General features: G+C 34.8%; 1 protein-coding gene across 1 annotated transcript; it reads left to right on the top strand.

The window, feature by feature from the left end:
• The first annotated feature begins 5,511 nt into the window (after positions 1-5,511).
• Positions 5,512-23,687, top strand: LOC128218697 (uncharacterized). Its single transcript, XM_052926363.1, has 18 exons — positions 5,512-6,160; positions 10,463-10,579; positions 10,975-11,054; positions 11,635-11,733; positions 11,961-12,083; positions 12,410-12,532; positions 12,744-12,866; positions 13,182-13,304; positions 13,757-13,879; positions 14,533-14,655; positions 14,869-14,982; positions 15,400-15,525; positions 15,926-16,805; positions 17,039-17,150; positions 17,698-17,848; positions 18,297-21,440; positions 21,900-21,965; positions 22,307-23,687. The coding sequence occupies exons 1-18, from the start codon at positions 6,108-6,110 to the stop codon at positions 22,396-22,398; spliced, it is 5,772 nt and encodes a 1,923-aa protein (XP_052782323.1). The 5' UTR covers positions 5,512-6,107; the 3' UTR covers positions 22,399-23,687.
• Positions 23,688-24,983: the final 1,296 nt, after the last annotated feature.

Below are 24,983 nucleotides of genomic sequence, written 5' to 3'. Positions count from 1 at the left end.
CGATAGTTCGATGATGAAAACGCGATAGTACGATGATGAAAACGCGAAATCACGAAATTACGATGGTGAAAACGCGACAGTACGATGATGAAAACGCGAAATCACGAAATTACGATGGTGAAAACGCGACAGTACGATGATGAAAACTCGACAGTTTATCGCATTATCATCATTATACTGTCGTATATTCGCGTTTTCATCATCGTGCTATCGCGTTTTCATCATCGTACTGTCGCGTTTTCACCATCGTAATTTCGTGATTTCGCGTTTTCATCATCGTACTATCGCGTTTTCACCATCGTAGTTTCGTGATTTCGCGTTTTCATCATCGTACTATCGCGTTTTCACCATCGTAGTTTTGTGATTTCGCGTTTGCTATCATCGTACTATCGAGTATCGCGTTTCAGATGAACACATTCATAGGCGATGGCCCTAACGTCATTCCGTATTATATAAGGGTAGAGGCGTTATTGAATTTTAAGCAATGCAATAAACGCAATGACAACAACATCAATATACAACGTTAAGCATGCGCGGATCCATACTAAAATGCCTGGGGGTCAAACTCTACTTAAAATATATTATACATCTGAACGTTTTTTCTCAATTATTTATGCAAGAGAAAACAATATAGTGTTTACCGTGGATTTATGGTATCTTATGCGTCCAATAAGGGAACCTTCCATATCGAAAGTTTAAGTGTGTGTTTTGGGGAGGGGGCGGGCGGACATGAACATATTTAAAGAAGTGCTTGTCAAATATCAGGGGGGCCGACCCCTCGCCATCCCATCCTTTACGGTATTTAGTGACGTTTTTGTACGTTTTCGTACATAAGAGAGGAGAAATACAATGTTCCTCACTTAAAGTCTAGCGGTATGAAGTTAGCGGTATAGCGGCGTGGCGGCCTAGCGGTGTGAAGTTAGCGGCATAGCGGCATAGCGGCGTGGCGGCCTAGCGGCGTGAAGTTAGCTGCCTAGCGGCGTGGCGGCCTAGCGGCGTGTCGGCCTAGCTGCGTAAAGTTAGCAGCTTAGCGGCGTGGCAGCCTAGCGGCGTGAAGTTAGCGTCTTAGCGGCATGGCGGCCTAGCGGCGTGAAGTTAGTGGCCTAGCGGCGTGGCGGCCTAGCTGCGTAAAGTTTGCGGCATAGCAGCGTGGCAGCCTAGCGGCCTGAAGTTAGCGGCATAGTGGCGTGGTGGCCTAGCGGTGTGAAGTTAGCGGCCTAGCGGTGTGAAGTTAGCGGCCTAGCGGCGTGGCGGCCTAGCGGCGTGGCTTGAAAGCGCTTCAGAGTGATAATTTGTGCATACAAACAGTAAATATATCATTGTTTTAGAATAACAGGCATGTTAAAATGCTATGAAAAAGTTGTCTGCTTGAACGCCTTTTTATGTAAAAATGTTGATAATCGCTTCAATTCAATTAACACAATGAATTGCCGCTAGGCTGCTAACTTCACGCCGCTAGGCCGCCTATTTCTATTAACTTCACGTACATGGATTTAATGACATGAAGAGGCTTTTCTGACGTACTTTATCACGTGGAGTTGTTTTAACATAAGAATCATGAGTTAATGTATTTATTTGAAATAGAGAAACAATTAGGGCGCCAGACCACCAACTTCATGCCGGTAGGCCGCCAGGCCGCTAGGCCGACAGGCCGCTAGGCCGCTAATTTCACGCTACTCGGCCACTAACTTCACGCCGCTAAGCTTCTAGGCCGCTAACTTCACGTCACTCGGCCGCTAACTTCACGCCACTCGACCGCTAACTTCACGCCACTCGGCCGCTAACTTCACGTGATATTGAATAACGAATCATTATGGTCAACGGTGTTATGAGTAGTTGCGATTAAATCCCCAGTTTCTTACGAAATTATATTTTCAACTTTATTTGCACCATCATTCGAAAACAGACACTTTTAGAATAAAACATGGTTGACCATGGCTTTTGCTTGATAATTGCCCCAGTGGAAGGAATAATTGCCCCGAGGGCTTTAGCCCGAGGACAATTATTTTCACTGTTCACTTAAAAATGAGATATAACAAAATGTTTTTGAATGGCATTAGGCAAAAAAAAGCAAACCTTATCGTACGTGTATTTAAAGTAATCCTGCAATTTTTCCATTCATTAAATATTTCCTGTTTTACATAGGCTGATTGTAATGTTCATTTCAATAGACCTGTGAGCACAGCTGGGGTCGATCAAGCCTAGAAGCAGTTTCATAAGAATATCGGCTTAAATAACCCTAGCCATTTCTCAGGAATAATTAACATTTCTCAGCGAATAAAGTAAAACAAAACGTAAACACCCGGTACGGTTTCGGGTAGTACTCGTTACCGAAACACGGAAGGTGTCATTAATGGTAAAACTAATTTCACTATTAGCGCACCGATAGTTCCATTTATTTTAATCCCTTGAAAGCTTTAAGCTACTGTTTAAATATTTGCCTACCAAGTATACGGCGGCCATTTTCGTGAAAATGACGTTAGTGTGCACGTTCTCGTCTTCGTCAGGCAATTATGCTATAATCGCCCTACCGCGCCGTGATAATCTCACGGGCGGAGTCGATAATCATTCTTGCGGGAGCGAATTTATACAGAACAATGTTACTATATATATATATGTATTATGAAACTAAAAAATGCAGAAAGAAAACAATGGCAGAGCGGGATTGGAACAAACGACCTACCGACCTCACGACTATAAGTCAAAAGGTTTTTCAGCGTGTTAGACCACTCGGCAGCGGAGTCGGTACACTACCTTCGATATGAAGAGAGTTCTGCAGAGCGTTATTAACGCTGTAAAATCAAGCGGTTTCAAAGAGTTAAGCCTTTTTGTCAGTGTTCAATTTTTAACATATCTAATGCGTTGCATCAGTTTCCTCTGGATTATAAAATAAAAAACGCTTTAAAAGTGCGATTCGGTAATCTGTGAACGAGCCCTTTTAATCACTTCAAAATATGTAAATGATGCCAAAAAAATATCTAACAACTATATGGTAAAAGACGTACTGCTGACTCAGCATTTTGTGTCAGGCCAGGCCGGGCCAGGCCAGGCCAGGCCAGATTTGATACAATTTGAAATTACAAGCAGGGAATATACTGGAACACATTGATATACCTTTATTTCGAAATAAAACTGAATGTTTAATGTACTAAGTTTTACTTAGATAAAATAGTAGTTTAATTGAATGCATGGGAACATTGTTAACACTAATCGGATATACTTTTTAATTGCACAGAAGTGGGGTTTACCATCGAATCTTTAAATCAGTGTGTTCAAACTCGAGTTTAACGTACATATATTTTATTTTTTACATTATATTTTATTTGTGATGATTTTTTTATGTTTTGTCTTTATTTAAGGTGTAGAAATTCCATCTTACATCACAGTTCATATAGTTTAACATCAAGCTGTTCAAAACTTCATGCATAGTTCAACTGAAAACCTGATTTTTGTATAAGAAAATTAATTATTTATGCCTTCAATAAAACTAGATGTTTTATCTTAATAAAACTCAGAAAAAAAATCTTATATTATGCATGCAGGTCATTTTCTATATAAAGGTCTATCATTGTGTTCCAGTATTTTCATAGATTTTACCCTCATTATGTATAAAATCTGGCCCGGCCTGGCCTGGCCCGGCCTGGCCCTACACAAAATGATGAGTAAGCAGGCCAGGCCACGCCAGGTTTTAGAACATGCCTAGAGCTGATTAAATTTCAACGGGGTCATTTTTATGCGTGGCTGGGTTCATTGAATTACGGAAAAAAAAAACATGGGCATGGGGTCGCTTTTCAACGGGGTCAAAATTTATTGTTACACCGGCAACATTCGCTGCATCGGCAGCGAGTAAATGGGGAGTGGCTTATTGTAAATTCCCTCAGCTATGTACCCGTCTGTCAAACTCAGCGTTCTAGCTTTAGCACACACTGGACAAATATTAACAAACAGGGCTGGTCAGAGCAGACGATGTATTTTCCAACACTTCTATCTACTATATGAAATAAAGATGACCAAGCCAACTTTTCCAGATGTTTTCTTTGAAATGATTGTTTTCCTTTTTCTGACTGGCATTTTGTAATTTCGCTTAGATTTTGTTTCTGTATGGGACATCCCTCTCAAATATTTAGAATCTACATTCTCATTCCAGTCCAAAATAGCATGGTTTATTCTCAGTTTGGATTCCAAAACTAATTTAAGACTTAAGTGAATGCATCCACAACCCTAGTACAAATTGACCTTATTGGCCTTATTGCAAAGAATTCAGCCCAGATACAGTTTAGTCTGCCATAACATAATTCAGATAGTGTTGACACCTTTAATTGATAATTAAATGTCACTGGCTGGAATCTGGTATGTGTATTGATAACTGGAAATCAAATGCACATTTGAGTCAAAAAGGAGGTCACCCAAACACAGTTATACATGAACTTTTGCAAGTCATGGAGCTAGGTACTGCCTTCTGTTAAAATACTTACTTTGGGCAGAATAAGAAGACAAAAAATGAAACAAAATTATCAGGACAAAGTGAGATATAGTTTACATGACTGAAGAACATTAGGAGATATTCACTTAACATGGCTGGGATATATAGACTTGAAAAGATGACAATGTAATTATAGCCAGTTTGTGTAACAACGACTTCTTCTTAGAGTTAAGAAGAGAAATAAATTTTAACAAACTAGGTCGTGTTCGATAATAACTAGGTATATAATGATCTCTTAAGTGTTTATATCTATCACATATCAGTACAAAATGATATTCATCGTCAATGTCATTCAATAAACATACATCACATCTCCTTTCATCTCGTGGAATGTTCCTTTAACTTTGGTAAACCAATTTACGATAAATTAAAATAAATAAAACGTACATTACCTTTTTCACATTCGCCTAAAAGCATACGATAGGTCTCATACAATAAACAATTTTAGAAATGTGCTGTGCTTTAGAAAATATAGAAAACTAGGGTTAGATTGGTACCGCCTTCGAAGGGTCAGTAAAATGTAAATTTACTGGGGGTTTAAACTAGTTTGTGTGCACAACCACACTCTTGTTCCAACAATCTCGAATTTGGTTAAAACGCAACTGGTAAATATTATCAAAGTATGCATTAACTTGAGGAAACTTGATAATAAAACAAATAATAATAAACTTAAGATAAATCCGAAGTTATTCTATAAAACAACATTCCAACGCTGTACGTAGGTGTATCCCTAGCTAAGTTAAATAGCCCATTGTGTTATTGTTAGTGTTTATAGTGATTTCAGTGGTCGCGGAATGTGCATCTATTCAGTCTGCGTTAAGTATGTGCATCTATTCAGTCTGCGTTAAGTAATGTCCCAATTTAAACTTTAAATCTAGAATCAAATAAACATCGTCAAAACCATGGCTAGCATACGAACGAATTTATAACTAGGTGTTTAATACGCTTTCGATTGTTTAAAAACTAACTACTCCGAAATCTAGTGAGCGTGATGTCATGTGTTTCTGGAAATGTAGTAGTTTTATAGTTTATTCATGTCTCATATGTGCACAACATGAGCAAGCATATAATACAAATATCTTAGAGTTCAGTGCACATCCATTCATAAAATTAAATTACATGAGACTATAAAAAACAACATATCTCGACATTGAAAGTATGTATCAGTTTAAATATTTGAACAGAAATACACAACCTTTCATAGTATAATGCAGACTCTTTGTAATTAATACAGATATTGTACGGACGATACGTGTGGTCGGAATATATGAAAATGTTTACTTATTCGTTAAGTGCATAAACGAACATTTGAATTAAGTTTGCATTGATTTTATAGAATTATAAAAGAACTTGAAACAGCCTATACGGTGGTCGTACGATGTCATAAGTGGTGCTACGTATAAACACTAGCATATTAATTGTTGCTTTTTTCACGAAACAATTTAGCTTTAATTAAGAATTTACCGCATGACTTCCCAATAATTAAAGCTGAACCAATCAAACGAAGTGTTAACTTATAAGGGTGTGTTAATACAGTTCAAGCATGACATAAGATCAAACGTCTTGCTTTACACCAAAATAACAACAGGACCAACAACAGGTGTGGAACGTTATTTTTTCAAAGATGCCGTCGTATGGGATTTTGTGTCTCATTGCTGTGCTTTTTACATTATTCAGGTAACATTTTTGTAAGAAATAATTTTATTTTGTAAATAATTTTGTTTGTTTTTAACGAGTATTAAAAGTGACAATATCGAAAACGATAATTTTAAGGCAAAACATGGATAAAAATATTAATATACATAAATTATATGACTGTATTATTACTGCTAAGTTTGTTTATTAGAAAATGGATAACTACAATTATGATAATAAAATGATAATTATAAGCATAATGTACTTTAAGCTTAATATTGGTTCGAAACAATTCAACAAAAACAAGAGAATGACATACAGCTTATTTTAAGTGTCTTGATTTTCCTAACTTAGGGCGTTTTTGTTGGTTATAAACTGGTTTCGGTTTTATTTCGGTTTCATGAACTGTGCATTTGTTGTTACAGTTTCAAATAAAACCAAAACCAGTTTTATCGTTTTTTTAACGGTTTCGGTTTTCGAAACTATTGAAACCCCTACCGGAGGCGGTTTCATCGGTTCGTTCCATCCAAAAACTAGTTTACTTTGAAACCAACATGGCCGGGTAATTGATCAACCACGTTTGTTGAAACTCAATCCTCATGATAACAATGCCTTACAATGGGCAAATGAGCTAAATGATAAAGGTTATATTTATAACTGGAAATAATGGCTACATGCAGTAGCTCCGCCATGTTGTATAAACTGTACACAAAACCATGCATTTGTTGCTTCAAGCCAAACTATCAAAACCGAGTTCGAAACTGCTGAAACCATTGACACCAAAACTGAAACTGGTTTTTGTATCAACAAAAACGCCCTAATTGAGCAAAGTTCAGCCTTGGAAAAACATTTATACTCACGGTACGGGCGTATTTTATTTCACGAGGGAGCATATTAAGTTTCAATGATCACAAATAAAAAAGAATATAATCTTCGACTGAGAGAAGCATATTTTTGATGTTCTTTTTTTTATATGCTTATTTTCGTGGATTTTTCTTAAGAGGCCTCAAACCCACACAGAAAGCACCTTACGCTAAAATTTGACCAGACAAGCACGTGCTTTATTTGTTTAAAAAATCCTGGTTTATCAATGTATCCTGATGAAATTAAAATATTACTTTCTCAAAGTCTTCAATAGGACGTCTAAGAGCGTTAGAGCTTGTTCGGTGGGGTTTAATCATTGTCAAATCAAAAGCCAGTCAGCGAAAACCAAGAGGTTTGAATATTTATAGCTCAGTAGCAAAAATAAGATCGCGCTTGGCGTGTTTAGAAGACAATGGTGGAGGCATTGTTGCTTGTTGATAGTTTCATCTTGGTGTTAAAAAGTAAAAAAAAGTTTCAAATGTTATTAAATTGATGATGTATCAGTTAATTTATGTTCGAGCATTTACTTGCTGTTGTTTTCACGTTTGTAGTGATTTTGTACGAGAGCAAATAGTATCATTTATTCAGCTTCAAAACAAATACGAAAACGTTTGATGGGGAAGGATTAACACTTCCTAAATAAAGTTTATTCATTCCGAACACAATTCTATGTTTGAAAATAATTTTTATCTTACAATTATTTTATAAGTAAATAGTATTTGGGCAGATTATGAGCTCTTTCAAATGTGAGACACTCAACACAGATCAATATAAGTAACTACAATTTCTACAATTAATAAAAGAAATTCTTAAATATTTCATTTTCACAAAATTAATAGCTTTATTGATAAAACTCAATATGAGCGAAAAATATGAAATAAAATATGTTATTAACACGTACACGATACCAATGTTTTGAACGTATGTGATTGTTAATACGTTTTGAATGATGCTTATTCTATGACGTTAATTGCTAATAACGCATTCAATGTCCGCAATTCACGTCAGCAGTGGTTAAATCTTCGGTAACACACATCCTGTTAACAAATGATACAAAAATATATTATTAAATGTTAAACAATGAAAACAACCAAGCGTGTCTATTTATCAAAACATAAACAATTGTCAAAACACTGTTTACTGCAGAACATCATCAGTTTATTTTGTGTTCAGTGTAGCGAATAACAATGAAATAAATGCGGTTAAGTATTAAACATATAGTTTAAAGCAGGCAAGCCATGTTGAATAAATGTCTTTGAATGAATGTATTGTAAATTTGAGTTAAATAAATATATTTAGTTTATTTGCATAAATATTCTCCTATGAAATGATCTTGCAATAAAGTTTATTATAGTTAAAGAAACTATTTATTATTTTATTCCTATTATTATTATTATTATTATTATTATTAGTAGTAGTAGTAGTAGTAGTAGTAGTAGTAGTAGTAGTAGTAGTAGTAAGTAGTATGTAGTAGTGGTAGTGGTAGTGGTAGTGGTAGTGGTGGTAGTGGTAGTGGTAGTAGTAGAAGTAGTAGTAGTAGTAGTATCTATCTTGTCCGTTAGAACTTGTAGTTCTTTATATGTGTTTTACTTTATTATAGATAATTGTTTAATGATGATGAGGGCATCCATACAGCTTATTTATTATTGATAAATGTTGGATCAAGTGCAAGGCTATACGTGCATGACCTTATTTACTCTTCCCTGTGACCTCTTGTTTCGTTGAAATTTCCAAGGCGGTTAACCCAATATTTGTTCATAAATACATGTTGAGGGAGTGTAGTATATCTGTGTTGTGTTGTACATTGTTTGAGTGTATGTTGTGCCTTATCATTGTGTCTTAAAACAAGGTATTCGTAGACTTTTGGTTAATGGGCTTGTCCATGTAGTTATCATTGTAGTATTCATAAGGCCTAAAAAAATATGTCTGTTTCGGGTAACCCGACCCTACCTATACAAATGCGCCGACCCTAACAAAAAAAAATCCGTTTCTGAGAAAAAAAAAATCGTTAGCGAATAGAGAGTTACGAAGGGCGGATAAATGCAGATTTTAATCAGAATTATTGTTTATTTGATAAAACAAAGTCAGGCAATGACAGTAATGTAGGAAAGACTGTCATGTGCAAGAAAACACACTGAACTTACGACAGATTTTGAAAAAAATATAAAAAAATATAAAAAATCCCTACCTACCCTACCGAGAAATTTTGGGAAGGTTACCCTTAACAAACAATTTTTGGCCTTATTAAACATGCGCATTTAAAGTTCAGTTTTCAGTCATAGATACCGTTTTTTAACCGAACAAGGACCACTTTTATTTATTGATACATCTAAAGTGTCTTGCGTTTGTATTAAAATTGCGTTTGTAAGTAAAATATTTTCATAACTTAGAATGAAATACCGTAAAAATTGACTACAACGTGAATGAGAAAGGTCTTGTGCAATGAACTGTTTATTTTATCGTACTTTCAACGCAATATATTCTTGGTTTCCCAGGTCAAAAATTAAAAATTGCCAAAAAAATAATCGTATTTTCAAAGAAGTAGGGCGTGATAATTGATATTATTTTACTTTATATCAGCATTTTTTTTACTAGGTTTAATAATAATCCTCAAAATAGATAAATATTTTCTCAATTAAAAGGTAAATATTAGACTTTGTTATATACGCATTATTTATTTGCAAGCAATACATACAGATAAATACTGTCTGTATTCCTGCTGGTGCATTTCGGCCGTATTCCACTTAGCCATCGGTCACGTCGTAACAAGAAATGTTGCTCGATGTTAAATTAACGTGACGTCAAAACAAAAAGTGCGTCGACAAAATGCATTTTATTATGGTATATCGTGTCTTCTTGGTGATTTAAATCAGTAATGTTTATATACTGAAGTTTTATTAATACTTCATTTCGATCCGGGAGGATGCAAAAGACAAGTACCTCGTTTATTCCGAATCTGCAAAAATCCACTGAAACCGAATGCGATCGCCTAAATCAGTACGGTTTACTTATAAGCCTATCGTACAAGTAAACGTTCAAAGACAGATTGTTTGAAAAAAATACGACTTGAACATAGCAATAACGGTATTTGTACTATTTACTAGACATCATTTGAGATACACACACGTTTATCGCTTAAACTGGCCACAAAACAACAATATTACAACAGTAAATCGTTTAATATGTCATGTTAGATATGCAATTTGTAACGTATCTCTAGGCACACGCTATCTTTAAATGTATAAAAATCATAATGTAAGCAAATCAACAATGTTATGTTAGATACGATAATTTTAACGTATCTCTAAATAAGAATTTACCTTAAATGTTTTGAAACATAACAAAAGCAAATCACACATGTTGAAGAGGCAAATCATAGCTTATCGCCTAAGTTACAAGGTATCTTAAATGGTTCAAATTATGTAAAAAAAACTGCAGATGTCATGTTGAATATTAGTTATAAGTTTATTATGATTGTAGCTCTGCAGAAGCTGGATTCTGTTCCGAATCGTACAAATGCAGCAGTCAGTGCTCAAGGAGTGAAAGGTACAAAACGAAGTGTGGAGCCTTCGGCTGGAGACGATGTACTAGATACAGGTATGTTTAGCGATATGCTCAAGTGAAATTGAAAGTAAAATGTGTAGAATATAATTCACCATTATCATTACCGTGATCTACTGTTGTCATATAAAGTCGAACTAATACCGTGGTTTCCGCATATTGTTTTCACATTAAACTCTGTATCCTTCATAAGAACCATTTTTGTTAACATTAAATCATCCTTTTTGGTATAAATAAACAATTGTGTTAATTGTGGTCAATATTATTTGGGAGTAAGAGTCAACGTTAAGTTTCAAAGAAATCGATTTATTGTTGATATTACTTGCAACACTGTACATGTTTAGACAAGCAGTTTTTTTTTAATTCAATTCAGTTATTTGTCTTGTGTAGCATGACATTTGTTGTAAAGTGCTATTCTTAACACTTTACAGGACGATATATTACACGTGCTACAAGACTTGTTCACGCCAGGTTTGCTGCAAGGGATATCAAGGATCAGACTGTAACACTCGTATGTTGTTTTTGGAGTTAAGTTTTAAGGAGATAATCCGGTTGGCATTATATGATAAGAACAAACATACTGATGGTCAATACAATAGTTATAGTAATACTGATGTTGATAATGTTGATGTTGCTGCTGCTGCTGCTGCTATAACTGTTTATTGCGGTCGTGATGATGACTGGTTGTTCTGATTTACTAAATGACGAACGATATTTAAGGTATTCATCTCCAAATTTAAGCCTTTTATAAGCTTACAGTATATGTTGGAGTATTCCATATATATATAATTGTTAGGTTGTAGGTATATGCACTTGTTTAACCCCCAATAAACTCGTGTTTCCATGAACGTGTTTCACTGACCGTTCCAATGCGGTAATCCTATCATTTATTATAAAAGCTATTTTGCAGCGGTTGTAACCTGCTTATGCTGTTTGAATGCGTGTGTCTCTCGTTCAGTGCCGTTTAGGTCTTGACCTTGTGCCTCTCCACAGAAATTATATTAGACTTTTCTTTATCAAATTATTATCCCTGTAGTTTTAATATTATTATTGATTTTAATATATAGATCGTTCATTTTATGTTAATACAGCCTTGTGCTATGGGTCCACATCGTGTTTGAACGGCAACCCGTGTACAGGGCCTGACAAATGTAACTGCAAAACTGGCTACAAACTTCCAAAGTGTGAAGGTACACCACATTTATAGTTTAGCTTAATACATTCTATACATCTGTTTGTTGTAAGGCAATAGTATGTTCTATAGAAAACTTCTGTGCAATCAATTTTCAATGTTATTATCTCAAGGACTGGTAGTTGGCAGTGTTGCATATTGTATTAGTACCTGAAAACAATCCCAGTTATACCGAAGCTAATTTGTTCACACTATATAGTATAGTATAGCGTGGGTGTATTTCAGATATAAATGAGTGTTCCTCAAACAATGGCGGCTGCCAGCACGTGTGCAGAAACAACGTTGGGTCTTATACATGTTCCTGTAACAGTGGATATGTGTTAAAGACTGACCTCAAAACTTGTGAAGGTACACTCAGTAGTTTATTATAATGTTCATATATGAAACATTACCTTCATTGTCAATCCACAGAAATTCAAACAATATCGTATATTTGTGGCCTAGGACAAATGCCTATGATTGGCTTAAACGAATGCAAACTGTGTTGATCTTACTATTTTGTTTAATTAAACCAAACTCTTTATTTAAATCGTGAAACTGGTTGAAAGTTAAAAAGGTTCAATATAAGTTTTACATAATTCATTGAAGAATGTTTTATTTCTGTTAATTGAATCGTTCTTATGATTTAAATGAGCTGCACCACAAAACGTATTTTTTCATCTCCTTCGTCATAGATAAGAACGAGTGCTCTTCCAACAATGGAGGATGTGCTCACACGTGTACTAACAAGCCAGGGACACATCAGTGCAGCTGCAGAGATGGCTACACACTTGCCTCTGACGGACGTCAATGCAACGGTTAGTGTGCTGATTTCAATAGACAGAAACATAACGAAAGAAGACCACGCTTCAACCCCACTTGCTTCTCATGAAACAATCAAAAACTTATTTATGAATGTACAATTATCTTCTTTTAAAATTAGCATATATTTCTCTCTTAATAAAACAATATATATAATATTTATTTTGCTTTGGATTATAATATGTAACAGTTGAACCACGTTTTTAGATATCAACGAATGTTCTGCGGGAACATCTCAATGTGGACAAGATTGTACCAACGCAGTTGGCTCATATACGTGTTCCTGTAAGGCCGGGTACCAACTTGCTGCTGATGGGAAGGCATGTGACGGTAAAGAAGGGTTATTATAATTGTTGAAAGTGTCTATATTCATTTATTCAGTCGGTTCAATGGTTATTTGTTCCGTTAAATTACTATAATTAATATCAAGCCACACAGTTTATTAACCTGCACCCTCTATATATTTTAAGAAATTATTTTGAACCCTCAAACCAATAATAACAATTAACCGAACCTGAAAAGTAAATAAAAGCTTGTTGTTCGTTTGTTAACATGTGTAGATCCAGGGAATATCAAGTACAAAACACTTAGTATTGCCCATTTCGAAACGAAACCTACGTATATATGTACGTTTTCTATACTCAGACATAGATGAATGCTTGCAAACACCGCCTCCCTGTGACCACCAATGCCACAACACTCCCGGATCGTACACCTGTGTTTGTGAAACCGGATATTATTTAGACACTGTTTCACAAACTTGTAAAGGTAACCACATATTTTAACCTCTACCAAACACCACTATTATTTGTGTGTATTGATGTAGAAAATAACAGACACAGAAAGGATTACATGTTTTGTACCGGAAACAATCTAGACGATGTATTTCGTTAATTAGTGCGTTGGTTTGAACGAACCCATAACCAATGCATGTTTTTAATTAAGAAACTTGCATGTAAATAAAACCTTTATGAATCACCTTTTAAAAATCGATCCTTTAGAAGATTGTAAATGCTTGTCTTAATCAATGCAAAAAGTGTTTCGGCAAAATGTTATTATCAAGCATAACCATCAATGAGGGCAGCAATGAATGTATAAATGTATGGCCAGCTTAAAGAACGTTTGAATCAATTGAACTATCTTTTTTATTTAAGGTTTCAAACATAATCGTATACATGTTAGTAAGTTCTAATTCTTGTTGTTGTTGTTTTTTCTAACAGACGTAGATGAGTGTGACACAAACAGACATGGTTGTGACCACGTCTGTATTAACACGATAGGGTCATACCAATGTAGCTGCCGACCCGGATTTGTGATGCACACCGGTGGAAATACATGTACTGGTATGGCAACGTGCATTTGTCTCATTAATTCTTATTTATTAGGTTAATGGTTTACCCTTTATAGGAAACCTTTAAAGCACCTTTGTTGTTGGCTTGAGCTAACATTCTTGAAGAATCTTCGAGAAAACGTATATTTGTTCCTTTAATAAACATTTATTTTCGCAATTAACAATGCATTTCAAGAAACCTAAGGGTCATAATGTTTTATTTAATTTTAATTATAAATGATATTTACCTTTGTTTAATTTTATCGGAATTGAAAGACCTGTTCTAAATAAAGATATTTTTGCAGACTATAGTCAAATTAAGCTATAAAGCATTTATCATACTGTTTAACTATAACACAGATAGTCTACGTTAGTGTTTTTTACACCAGAAACAATGTCTTTCAGAGTTTATCTATGTTTTGATCAGATGCAAACTATGTATCAATTATTTGAAACATAAAGAACAAAAACATGTACACTCCCCATATAAATGAGAAAAGTCAAAATGGTTAAAAGCGTCAAAAAGGTATGTTATTTTGAAATTGCTTCTGAATGAATGAGTAAAAAAGTCACCAGCAAATAAGAATTCACAAAAAAATCATTTGATCTAAGTATATTGGTTATGTTGTACATTTATGCCAAATATCAATGTATATATTTTCCTAGACATTGATGAATGTGCAGAAGGTACGTCTCAGTGTTCCCAGAAGTGTACCAACACAATCGGCAGTTACACGTGCAGCTGTCAGAATGGATATGTGCTTGGGCCAGATAATTTTATTTGTATCAGTACGTATGATAAGCCTCTTCACTAATCCTTACAAAACATGTATAGTTTGCCTTTATCTCACTGATATCTTTCAATGTTAATATTTTTTCCAATTATTTGTCCAGGTTCAGATTTACCTTAAACAATTCTGTATATTCTACAGCACTTCTTCACTAAAGTCACTTCTTTCCTATACAATATGAATGATTGTCAAATTCATTGAATTTTAACAGAAAAAGACAACTGTTATGGCATCGTATGTGAACATAGAGGAGTTTGTATTGACAACGTTGGCGGGTATACCTGTTCCTGTGCTAATGGTTACACAGGAATGCATTGCGAACTCGGTTTGTTACAACCTAGATTTAACATTATGTGCTCATTCCTTTATTTTTACAATACAATGATACAATTTACGTTGTTGTACAATTAAAACACTTATTTATCAAAATGTTACCATTGGAAAATAACGTTTTATATTAACTATACATAAATAGAAACACTTAATTAACAGACTTTATACATAAATTTAAGCAAATGACTTATTTGATTATAAAGTACAAATAGTTTTCAATGCCTTAAAGGCTGAAACATTCCTTATTAACCCAGAAAGTAACTACATGGCAAGGGAGAAAACTACTTTGGAGAGAGTAGTGAAATGTGTCATCTTATTAAGCATGCATCCCGACATAACGCTTTTTGTATTGATTTACCTCATTTCAATTGATCAATAAGACATTTTTAAATGTTTTTTTTATCCCCAGATTTAAATGAATGTTCGGGATTCTTAAATGGCGGCTGCGAGGATGAATGTATCAACACAGTGGGATCATTTGTTTGCAAATGCAGCGGCAACAGCACCCTGAACGAGGACGGCTTAACTTGTTCAGGTTAACATATTTACTTGTTAAAATAATATATTTACAAGTAACACTTTAGATGCTGTAACAATCGTCATATTCGATAATCATTTATATTAGCGGTATTCAAAGTTATTATATTAACCAATTGGTGATATTTGTGCTTTTCCTCTATATTTAGATAACTGAGCACCTATAATAATTTCCTCATATATATCTTATAAATTGACTTGAATATGGGATAAACAATGAACATTTTCTCATTCTAATCACGCTGAAGTGGGAAACAAATCATGTCAGGCATTACAATAGTTATATAAGAAGATCAAAATCTGTGTACATTACCGAACTTATTGGGAACCCATCATATCCGGCATAAGTATAGTTATATCAATTGAGTCATGATTGTATATTACTTAACGTATTATAGGTTCAACTAGACCGAGCGTATTCTCCAAGTATGGGTTACTGCGACGGTTTCTACCACGAGGTTGCTCGACAATTCTTCTAGCAAAATGCGACGAGGGAACTGATATAAAAATTCTACTCTCGTCAACATCAAGTTGGTACAGCTTGAAAACTGATCCTGGAAGAATTTATACTTATGGTATTGTATTTGTTGAAGCAAACGCCATAGCCCTTCCTGTGTCTGTATCAGGCTTAGAAGTCGTCAAGAGAATCGACGATTTTAAATTAATTACCGGATCGTTAACACATGACGTCAACGATGGCATTCAATATGGGGAAGAAAGACTGCAATATTGCTGGACATTCGATACAACGCCACGAGATGTTAGAGATTTCCTGGTTTCAAATTCCTTTTTATCATCATTTTTTGGCAATATTGAGAGTTCCTTGCCTGACTGGCTACAGTTTAGTCCAAATGGCAACGAAATACTTGGTGTTAATGATTTGCAGACAGAGCTTAGTAGAGGTGACGATATTCAGAATACAGAATGCCAAGGGGCACCTTTATATTCTGAACGCCTTTACACTGTTCTGAAATTTGGCAACAGTTTTGCTTTGTCTATCTATGGTCAGAAAGTTACGTTACCGACTCAAGTTAGTAACAAAAAGTTCTGCATCATTATTGATATCTGCCAGGATTATGGAGGATCTGTTTTTCTTATCTTGCCTCAAAGATCGAGGGACATTCTGGACCGATTTGACATGTTCAGAAAGTTGATCAACGATTCTGGTGTTTATATCCGCCCGATAGGAGTAGGGTTGTCTCTTCAGAAGCACATAAACGTGCATGCGAAGACAACACATTTGCAACAATGGAACGGAGATGAAATTATTCAGTATCCGTAAGTATATTTTAGAGTTTCTTATTGTAACCATGGTGTAAGTCATTTAATTATACAGATTGGACTGTAAAAGAAAGAACTTTTACTTGATACCATCCAATGATGGTGATTAAAATATTCTCATATAACAAGCTAATAAATAATCGTATACACCTGTTGATTATTTATCATCGGGTGAGTTTTACAAACGAGTTCGTAGATAATATTGTTTACATGTATAAGTTTTATTTTAGTGTGTTTCAAGAAGCCAATATATGGATTGGTGGCGATGTCCGAATGGACACAGACATATTTCGCATATCAGGAACGGCAAATGCGTTTCTTTCCATCCCGTCTCCAAAAAATGTAAGTGTCTCATTGTTTCGGACATCCATCAAAGAAACAAAATTTACATCCTATTATCCGGGCTTTTGTCATATATTTTTTTCAATAATTTTTATAATATAAGCGTCTACTTTCAAAAGAAAACCTGAATGAAACACTAAATTATATTATATGCTACATACATTAAATCTGAACAAATGTTTGTATTTGCATTGAATCCTTAGCAAATAAAACATATTTTAGATATATTCAAAGTTATTGTGACAAATCAATTTCATCTTGTGTTTTAGTGACATTGAAATTACGACACATCACTAATACTAAAGTGTCACAAAAGTACACCAAAATACGACGAAAGGTGATAAAGCGACACATGTTGTGCTGTCCTTCGACTTTTTGTTCTGACAGTGGAGAAACATTGTTCCATGTTAATCCGCATTTTCGTTAGTCGACATCATACCGTCATAACTCGTTTGGTCAAAATCGTTGGGACTTCGGGAAATTCATTCTTAGTATAATATACAACTTATTTTGCATTTTTATTACATATTGTTGTTATTATTTTCAGATATTGAAAAGTTTATTTCTAGAGGAATGGGGTTTTGTTGTGAGACTTCAAGCAGTTAGTGCTTTAGAATTTACATTCAATACTCCATTTGGAGACCAAACTATTCGAGGGAGTGGAAGTGGTGAAGTTAACGCTCTTGCTTCACTTGGAGGTAAATGATGCGCTGAAACATAAACATATAGAATATAACAATGTTGTGTTGATGAACATTTAAACTCGTCTTCATCTGTATTTCTGTATGTGATGTTAATATGTTTGTGTCTAAAGTTCATTATAGTTTGGACCTATGCTTTGTGCCAGCGACAATTTTCAATTTCTTACTACTAAGATTGTCCATATTTTTTTTCCTTTGATGTTTCATTATTGTTCATTACCCAAGTTTCAAATTGAATGTGCCCATCGCAGTTGCTGATTAAAGTTAGTGTGTGCCATTACGTCAATATATTTAATATATTTTTAATATATCATTTCCCTCTTCGTTATGCAATGCATTTTTTAACATATAAAACATCATTATCAGTCGTTTTGTGTTCCTTATTGTAATTGAGATCCAGTATTAATTATTTTACACAATATTATAACAACATATTCCATTTCAGGATCACATGAGAGAAATTTTTGCGGTCTTAATGCAAATCCTGCAGGAGTCTTCATGTCGGTACTTTTTAACGCTGAAGCATTTCTCGATGCATCACTTTTGCGTTTTATCAGACCCGGGGTTAATGTCAAAGCCTATGTTTTTCTTGCCAGCGATCCAAAGACTCCAGCGCACAATCAAACACTAATTGATGTAGCAAAAGAAGTTCTTGATTTAAAACACATAAGTGAACGGTTTGTTAATCTCTCAAGAGACGTTTTAGCTAGGTATCATACGTTATTGTCGAACCATTCAACCATATTACTTAATACAGTAATAACCACTGGTCAGAATCTCATAGCCATTGCTGAAGACGTTATACAAGATATTGGTAACTTAAATATACCAAATCTGCAACAAGTTATTCAACGCATTACTGTCATCTGGAAAGACGGATGGAAACAATTGCAAAACGACACTGATGCATTTTTAGACTCGATACGAGAAAATACACAAATTGTCAAACATAACATAACACAGCTTATCAAGGAAGAAACCAACGCAATACGGAAGAGAGTTAATATATTGATCAGTAATGTGACTGCTCAAGCTTCTAAAGTGTTAAAGGAAATAAATGGAGCTGGATTTCGCTTTAAGGGCGATCTTGATATTTCTGGTTTAAAGATTATAGGCCTAGAAATTGAGCTTGTGTATTCCATAGACAGCCTGGGGGCATGTAGCCGTTTTGAGCGTGCGTATAGTGTTCTTAAGGGTGAAAGGGCTGCCAGAGTTTTGGCTGTTGTCTCTTCTGGACTAGTTAAGATCGGACCATTTCTTCGTATTGACGCTGGCGTAGGCATTGGACTTGCAATAAGCGTAGACTCAAATGGTAAATTTGCTACTTTGATACGAGTAGAAGCCAAATTTCTCGGTATAGGCGCTCAAACAGACCTGTTCATAACAAATCAAGGTTTATATATTTACATTGAAGGAAAAGTATGGAATACATTTAAAGCACAACTGCAAATATCTGCAGAACTGGGAAATGAATGGTACAAATTGTCATATGGTGTTAAAGGAAGTTTTGTTGCCGATGCCGATGGAGATGGTAGTTTTGATGACGGTTATTTAGCGGCACTTCGTAGGTTTACAAAAAATATAGCTGAGGATGCTAACAAAAGAATCAGTAAATTACAAGACGGTGTGACAAAGGCCCAGAGAGGGTTAACTTCAGCTCAGGACTGGCTTGAAGATAAGAAGTCGATTTTCCGTAAGGCAAATTCGAAATTCGATGATGCTGTACGTGCACTTGATAAAGCCAAAGATAAACTAGAAGATGCAAAGAAACCATTTCAAGACGCATTAAATAAACTTAAAAATGCACAAAGAAAGGTTGACAGATTATGTAGGATTAAAGACTGCAAGAAAATCTGCGTTCCAGGAATTAAGTGTAAAATTTGTCACAAACGGGTCTGGGGAGTTCGAATACCATACCCATGTTGTAAATTTACGAGCTGCATGATTTCATTACCTGATCCAATCTGCCTTGGTCTTAATCTTCTATGCAGAGCTGCCCGTGGCATTGCCTATTTGGCATTAGAAGCAGCCAAGGTTTTCGTCCGCATTCCAATGTTAGCCTTGGATGCTGCGAAAGTGGCCGTTTCGGCTGCCCAGTTCATTGTGGATAAATCCAGGGTTGTTCTTGACATAGCTATAGCTGCACTTGATTTGGCTAAATTAGGATTAGAGGCAACTAAAGGGATACTGGAAGGAGCAAAGCTAGCTCTTGAGGCTGTCAAGCAGGTAGTGAAACTAGGAGTTGCTGCTCTAAACTTAATCATTAAATACGGATTAGAAAGTATCATTGATGTGCGAAATTGCGGATTTGAAGTAATACTTTCATCACATGATAAGGCTGTTTTTGATGTCCACTGTGATGTTAACGCTTTTAAAACTGGGTTTAAAACAATTAAAATACGCATCAATTTCAATGACATATTCCATAGTCTGTGGTATGCTGCCAAAGCAACAATATCAGCTATTTTAGATTCCATCGGAGATATCTTTGGTCGAAAACGACGTGAGATAGAATATAATTCAATAAATTTATTGTACAAGCATTACAGAAAAACAAGGGAAACTCATGTCAATGCTACAGAAACACTTTACAATGAAACCATTGATATAATCGCTGATACACTTGACTTTACAACTAACCAAACGGACAACGAATACGGTATAAGGACAGAAATATTTCTGCAAAATTGTATAAAATTTACAAACATTCATACTTTCCTATTTGACACTATTAATGCCTTGCATGACATAGCAAACGAAACAGCCAGCACGATAATAAATTCGACATTTGTACAGGATGATATTCTCTCAAAAGATAGCCGTTCTCTAGCAAATGCGTCGTTAGCGGACTTGGGAATTGATCTGAACGTAGCTGAAACTGAATTCAATATCAGTCTTACCGAATTGACAGAAGCCATTGACATCGCTAAAGCAAATTTATCTTCTGATTTCTATCTGTCTGATGTGGAAAGATTTTCTAAACATGCGGCGTCAATGCTTCAAAATCAAACCGATGATGCCAATTCCCTAGAAATGGTCAATTATTGGGTCGTCGCCATGGAAAATGTTACCAGCGAATATTTCAATGAAGACACGTGTGTCTCGTTTCTGGATTGTGCACATTACGCCGTTGCATCCCTTTATGAAATTGTTTTACCACCAACCAACTTACCATTCAAAAATCAAAGCTTACAAAGTATCTCCGCCTTTGAGGACATCTTTCTCATATTGACTAATAATTATTCCCTGAAAGTTCTGGAGGTATACGAAATGTCTCTAGGTCTTTTAAATCATCTACGTGCGATTAATGAGTCGAACGTCTTCTGCTCTACTCCACCTACCACCATGAATCCTCTTGAAAACCAAACAGTAGTAGTAGGACAGGCACTACACCTTATTTGCAATGTCACAGGAAGTCCTCCCCCGACCTTCATTTGGTTTAAGGACAATGAACAAATCACCGATTCGTCGACAAATATGATATGGACCATCCGTAATGTATCTTATTCGGACGAAGGAAGATACCACTGTGTAGCATCCAACTTGGTCACCAGCCTTATCATGCAGGAGGCGTACGTCAATGTGACAGGTAGTTTTCATATTTATTATATATATTGTGTTAGTTTGTGGAGTTTTGTGCTGTTGTTCCATATTTCTAGTTTTGATTGTTTGTTTTTGTGTTTCAAGTCTTGACCATATGCCATTACATGGGGTTTATGTTTAAACTTTCGACTACTATTCTTGTTTTTGTCTTTAAAATAAAAATGTTAGTCCAAAAAACTAATTTTCTTAACGAACAACTAACAAAGTCAACAGTATAACTGACGTTATCAGTAAATCCCATGTAGATTTAAATGTCTTGCAATGCAATACAAAATTGACTTCCAATCAAAAGTTATCGTAGTACGACACGGTATCCTCGATTTGTACACAAAAACACTTTCAAGTCAGAATTGATGTTATGCCTTGAACAGTGGACTAAATCATTCGCTCACATAAATCTGATCACGTCAAGGTTGAAATTTAGTAAGAGTATTACACTTTTCAGAAATCGACGCCACTACAGAGACAGATGACACAATCGGTATAACAACTGTACCTACAACCACTGAAGGTAATATACGATCTAACTTCATTAAGCTTTCTCAGTTTACGTATTTTATACGGAAAGGCTTTGCCAGTGAGGAATACTGAAGGTAATGCATGTAAATTGTGACAACAACTATTATAATTTATGCAGTAATAAACAATTCAATATTGCCCTATCATATTACTTGAGTGTTTCTTCCCAAAATCAGCATTTACCAGATGCACGGAAATATACACGCACAGTACAGACTTGTTTTGTTTTATGAATTAAGAGATTTACAGTTGCTTATTAAGAACAATTACCTTACTCTGCTATGGTACTTGTTTCATATTCGTATGCTAAAAAATATGTTTCTTTTATTCCAGAAAATGGAGCTAACTGTACAACAAATATGCAGTTGTTGTGTTCAATAAAGTATGCTTACGAACAGATACTCAACAAACGTCATTCTCCCTAGTACATGACCCAATATCAATTTGTGTAAATAATACGCACTGAGGCATAGTATGTAATGAAATAATATCGGCCCAATAATGTATTTAGAACGCATGCATCAAGTTACGTGGGATATTTAGAATATTTGAAGTAGTGAAATTGACCCCGATACCATCAGTGCAAAAACTTTAAGGATACCAAGGACAACTATTTTACCAAAAGTTTTTTATGGCTGCGAACTTTGGAATAGCTATTCAAAACAGGATATCAAGAGATTGGAAACAGCGCATCATTTATGCTTGAAAGATTTGAAGGATTTCAAAGGAATATCTCCACCAGATTTGTGTTAATGACGGTTAATATGATACCATAGAAGTCGTTATAGAATAGAAAAAGCTTCAATTATTGTCTCAGTTTTGTAGACTACGTTATCAATATTTATATATGAACATTTTCATTAATCGGCTTATGCACTATGATAAACAAATAATGCGTTTCATTCCGGATATTTACCGTTTGCTACAAAGTATGTCTGAGTTGAATATTTATCAAACTATATTGGTACTGGAAAGTTTCAAACAAATGGAAAATACTATTGAATCCCAATGTAAATCGCATGAGCTACGATGGAAGAAACAGTAAAAACCAAGTCGTTTGAAATGGCACATCTTATAATAGCTGTTCGGCACTATGCAAACATGTTTACAAATTAATACTTTATGAATAAGGACTGTGTGTTTCAAATAAATATGTTACGATATGTAAACCCTGTCAATTTTTTACTGAAATATGTGTAGTCGCCTGTCCATGTTTTATCATGAGAAAGAAAAAAATTGCCATTTTCTGTGGAATATGATTACGATCATTGTGGTCTCGGTACATTTTTAGTCAATTATTACAATGACTTGATTCGATCAATGTGCACGCTTGTTTGCTAAACGAATAGAAAAAATAATATATATATATACAATGGCAGTTTAGTTAATTATCCAACTGAAATCACTGTTCTTATAATGTTGCACAGAATTTAATTGTTCTATTTTTTTTTTGAAAATTATGTGTAGCTCTCCGCCATGGTTTGATTTAAAAAAATTCTTTTGTTTAAAACTCACGTAATGCTTATAAAGTTATTTGTAGATTTTACTTTCTTTATTGTATGATAATATACTGATACTTCTATTGTCATACTCGCAGACTTTTTGAATAAAAAGTACAGGCATGGTTTATATTTTTACTGCCTATAGTGTTGCATATGTGTGTATAAACGTTTACCTTTTCAATTTTGGAGTAATAAAATAATCTATCAATCTATCCATATACAAGTGTGACCACTTCTTCGTTCATATTTATTCCTTGCATCACAATCACCTGTGATAATATTGAAACAACATATTGTTTCTTGTTCGACGTCATTGAAAAGCCCCTTATCAGAAACAGTCATGGTATAATCAATTCAACATTCTCAATCCAGGACATTTTCTTTGGCAACACAATAAACATATAACTTAAGATATTTTTGATTTATTGCTTAGCTTTGTCTGATGGCTGTCCCTTTTATTTTTTAATAATTGATAAATGTTGTGACTTTGTCAGGTTATGGCGGCATAAAATATTTTAAGCCTCCAGTAGACAGGTTCCTTTAGACTCGTGTTTTTTTCTAGCCGTTCCGAAGCGGTAATCCCACTTTTTGATGCGTGTGTTGTCTGTATGTTTGTGTATGTGGTGTTTATACGTTTGCGACTCTAGTTTATTGTGGTTTGAACCCTTATCTTGTTTCTCAGGATTTATGTGTAAGAATTTCACTACGATCATTATACTTTTAATTGTATTATAAGAATTGCTTTGATGCTATAAAATATCCCTCGCATGCCTCTCTCTGGCTTTAAATTATCAATAATCACCTTAATAAGACCTTTAAATGCTGTTATATCAGAAAGTCAAGTTTTCCATACGCATGTTCGGATTTTGACACAACTGTGATACTAACGCAAGAGCCGTGAGTTGTTCTGTGGTAACTGTTGCATGTGGTGTGTGGTACTATAAAAAGGTATTTTAGTAAAAGAAACTTTAACGTAAAGATTCGCATGATAAAAAGGCCGGATAAAGACTAAAACAAATAAGCAGTTTGTGTGAACGTACTGCAGCACGAAATTTAAATATTTTGTAAAAGGATCCGTCGAAATCCCTTATTCCATCTTGTGTGAAATTTACTTGTAGACTCATTTTTATGAGAGTGTTCGATTTTAAGTGTTTAATCTTTTTTCGTACAGAACTACATTCGGATTGGTTAAACAACGCAAAACTAAACATCCTAAAAGTACAAAGAAATCTCGTTAAGGCCATTGCTTTTTTTTTGGTCTACAAAATATTTCGGCAGAAATGTCCACTGGGTGGTCGAAAAAAAAGGTCTCTCACATAAATATTATTTAAAATCAGTTTGAATCTTCACAGATTATAGCCAATAAGCGAATGTTTGATAAATATTATGTAGAAGTAAGACGCTTCATGTACCAGAATTAAGTGTTCATGTCCAGTATTTTGTACATGATTTCATATCCATACTATCACTTTTTGATCTGTAGCTGACACATATCAATTCAAAAAAGA

The sequence above is a fragment of the Mya arenaria genome, chromosome 15, assembly GCF_026914265.1.
Source record: "Mya arenaria isolate MELC-2E11 chromosome 15, ASM2691426v1".
In the NCBI taxonomy this organism is placed as follows: domain Eukaryota; kingdom Metazoa; phylum Mollusca; class Bivalvia; order Myida; family Myidae; genus Mya; species Mya arenaria.
The sequence above is the reverse complement of the archived record's forward strand: the minus strand, read 5'-3'. Positions and strand labels throughout refer to the sequence as shown.

Excerpts from the sequence above, each read along its gene's own strand:
- LOC128218697 (XM_052926363.1), top strand. The coding sequence starts at position 6,108 with ATGCCGTCGTATGGGATTTTGTGTCTCATTGCTGTGCTTTTTACATTA. Across the intron at positions 12,867-13,181 it reads TGATGGGAAGGCATGTGACG|ACATAGATGAATGCTTGCAA; the intron begins GTAAAGAAGGGT and ends TTCTATACTCAG. Across the intron at positions 15,526-15,925 it reads GGACGGCTTAACTTGTTCAG|GTTCAACTAGACCGAGCGTA; the intron begins GTTAACATATTT and ends AACGTATTATAG.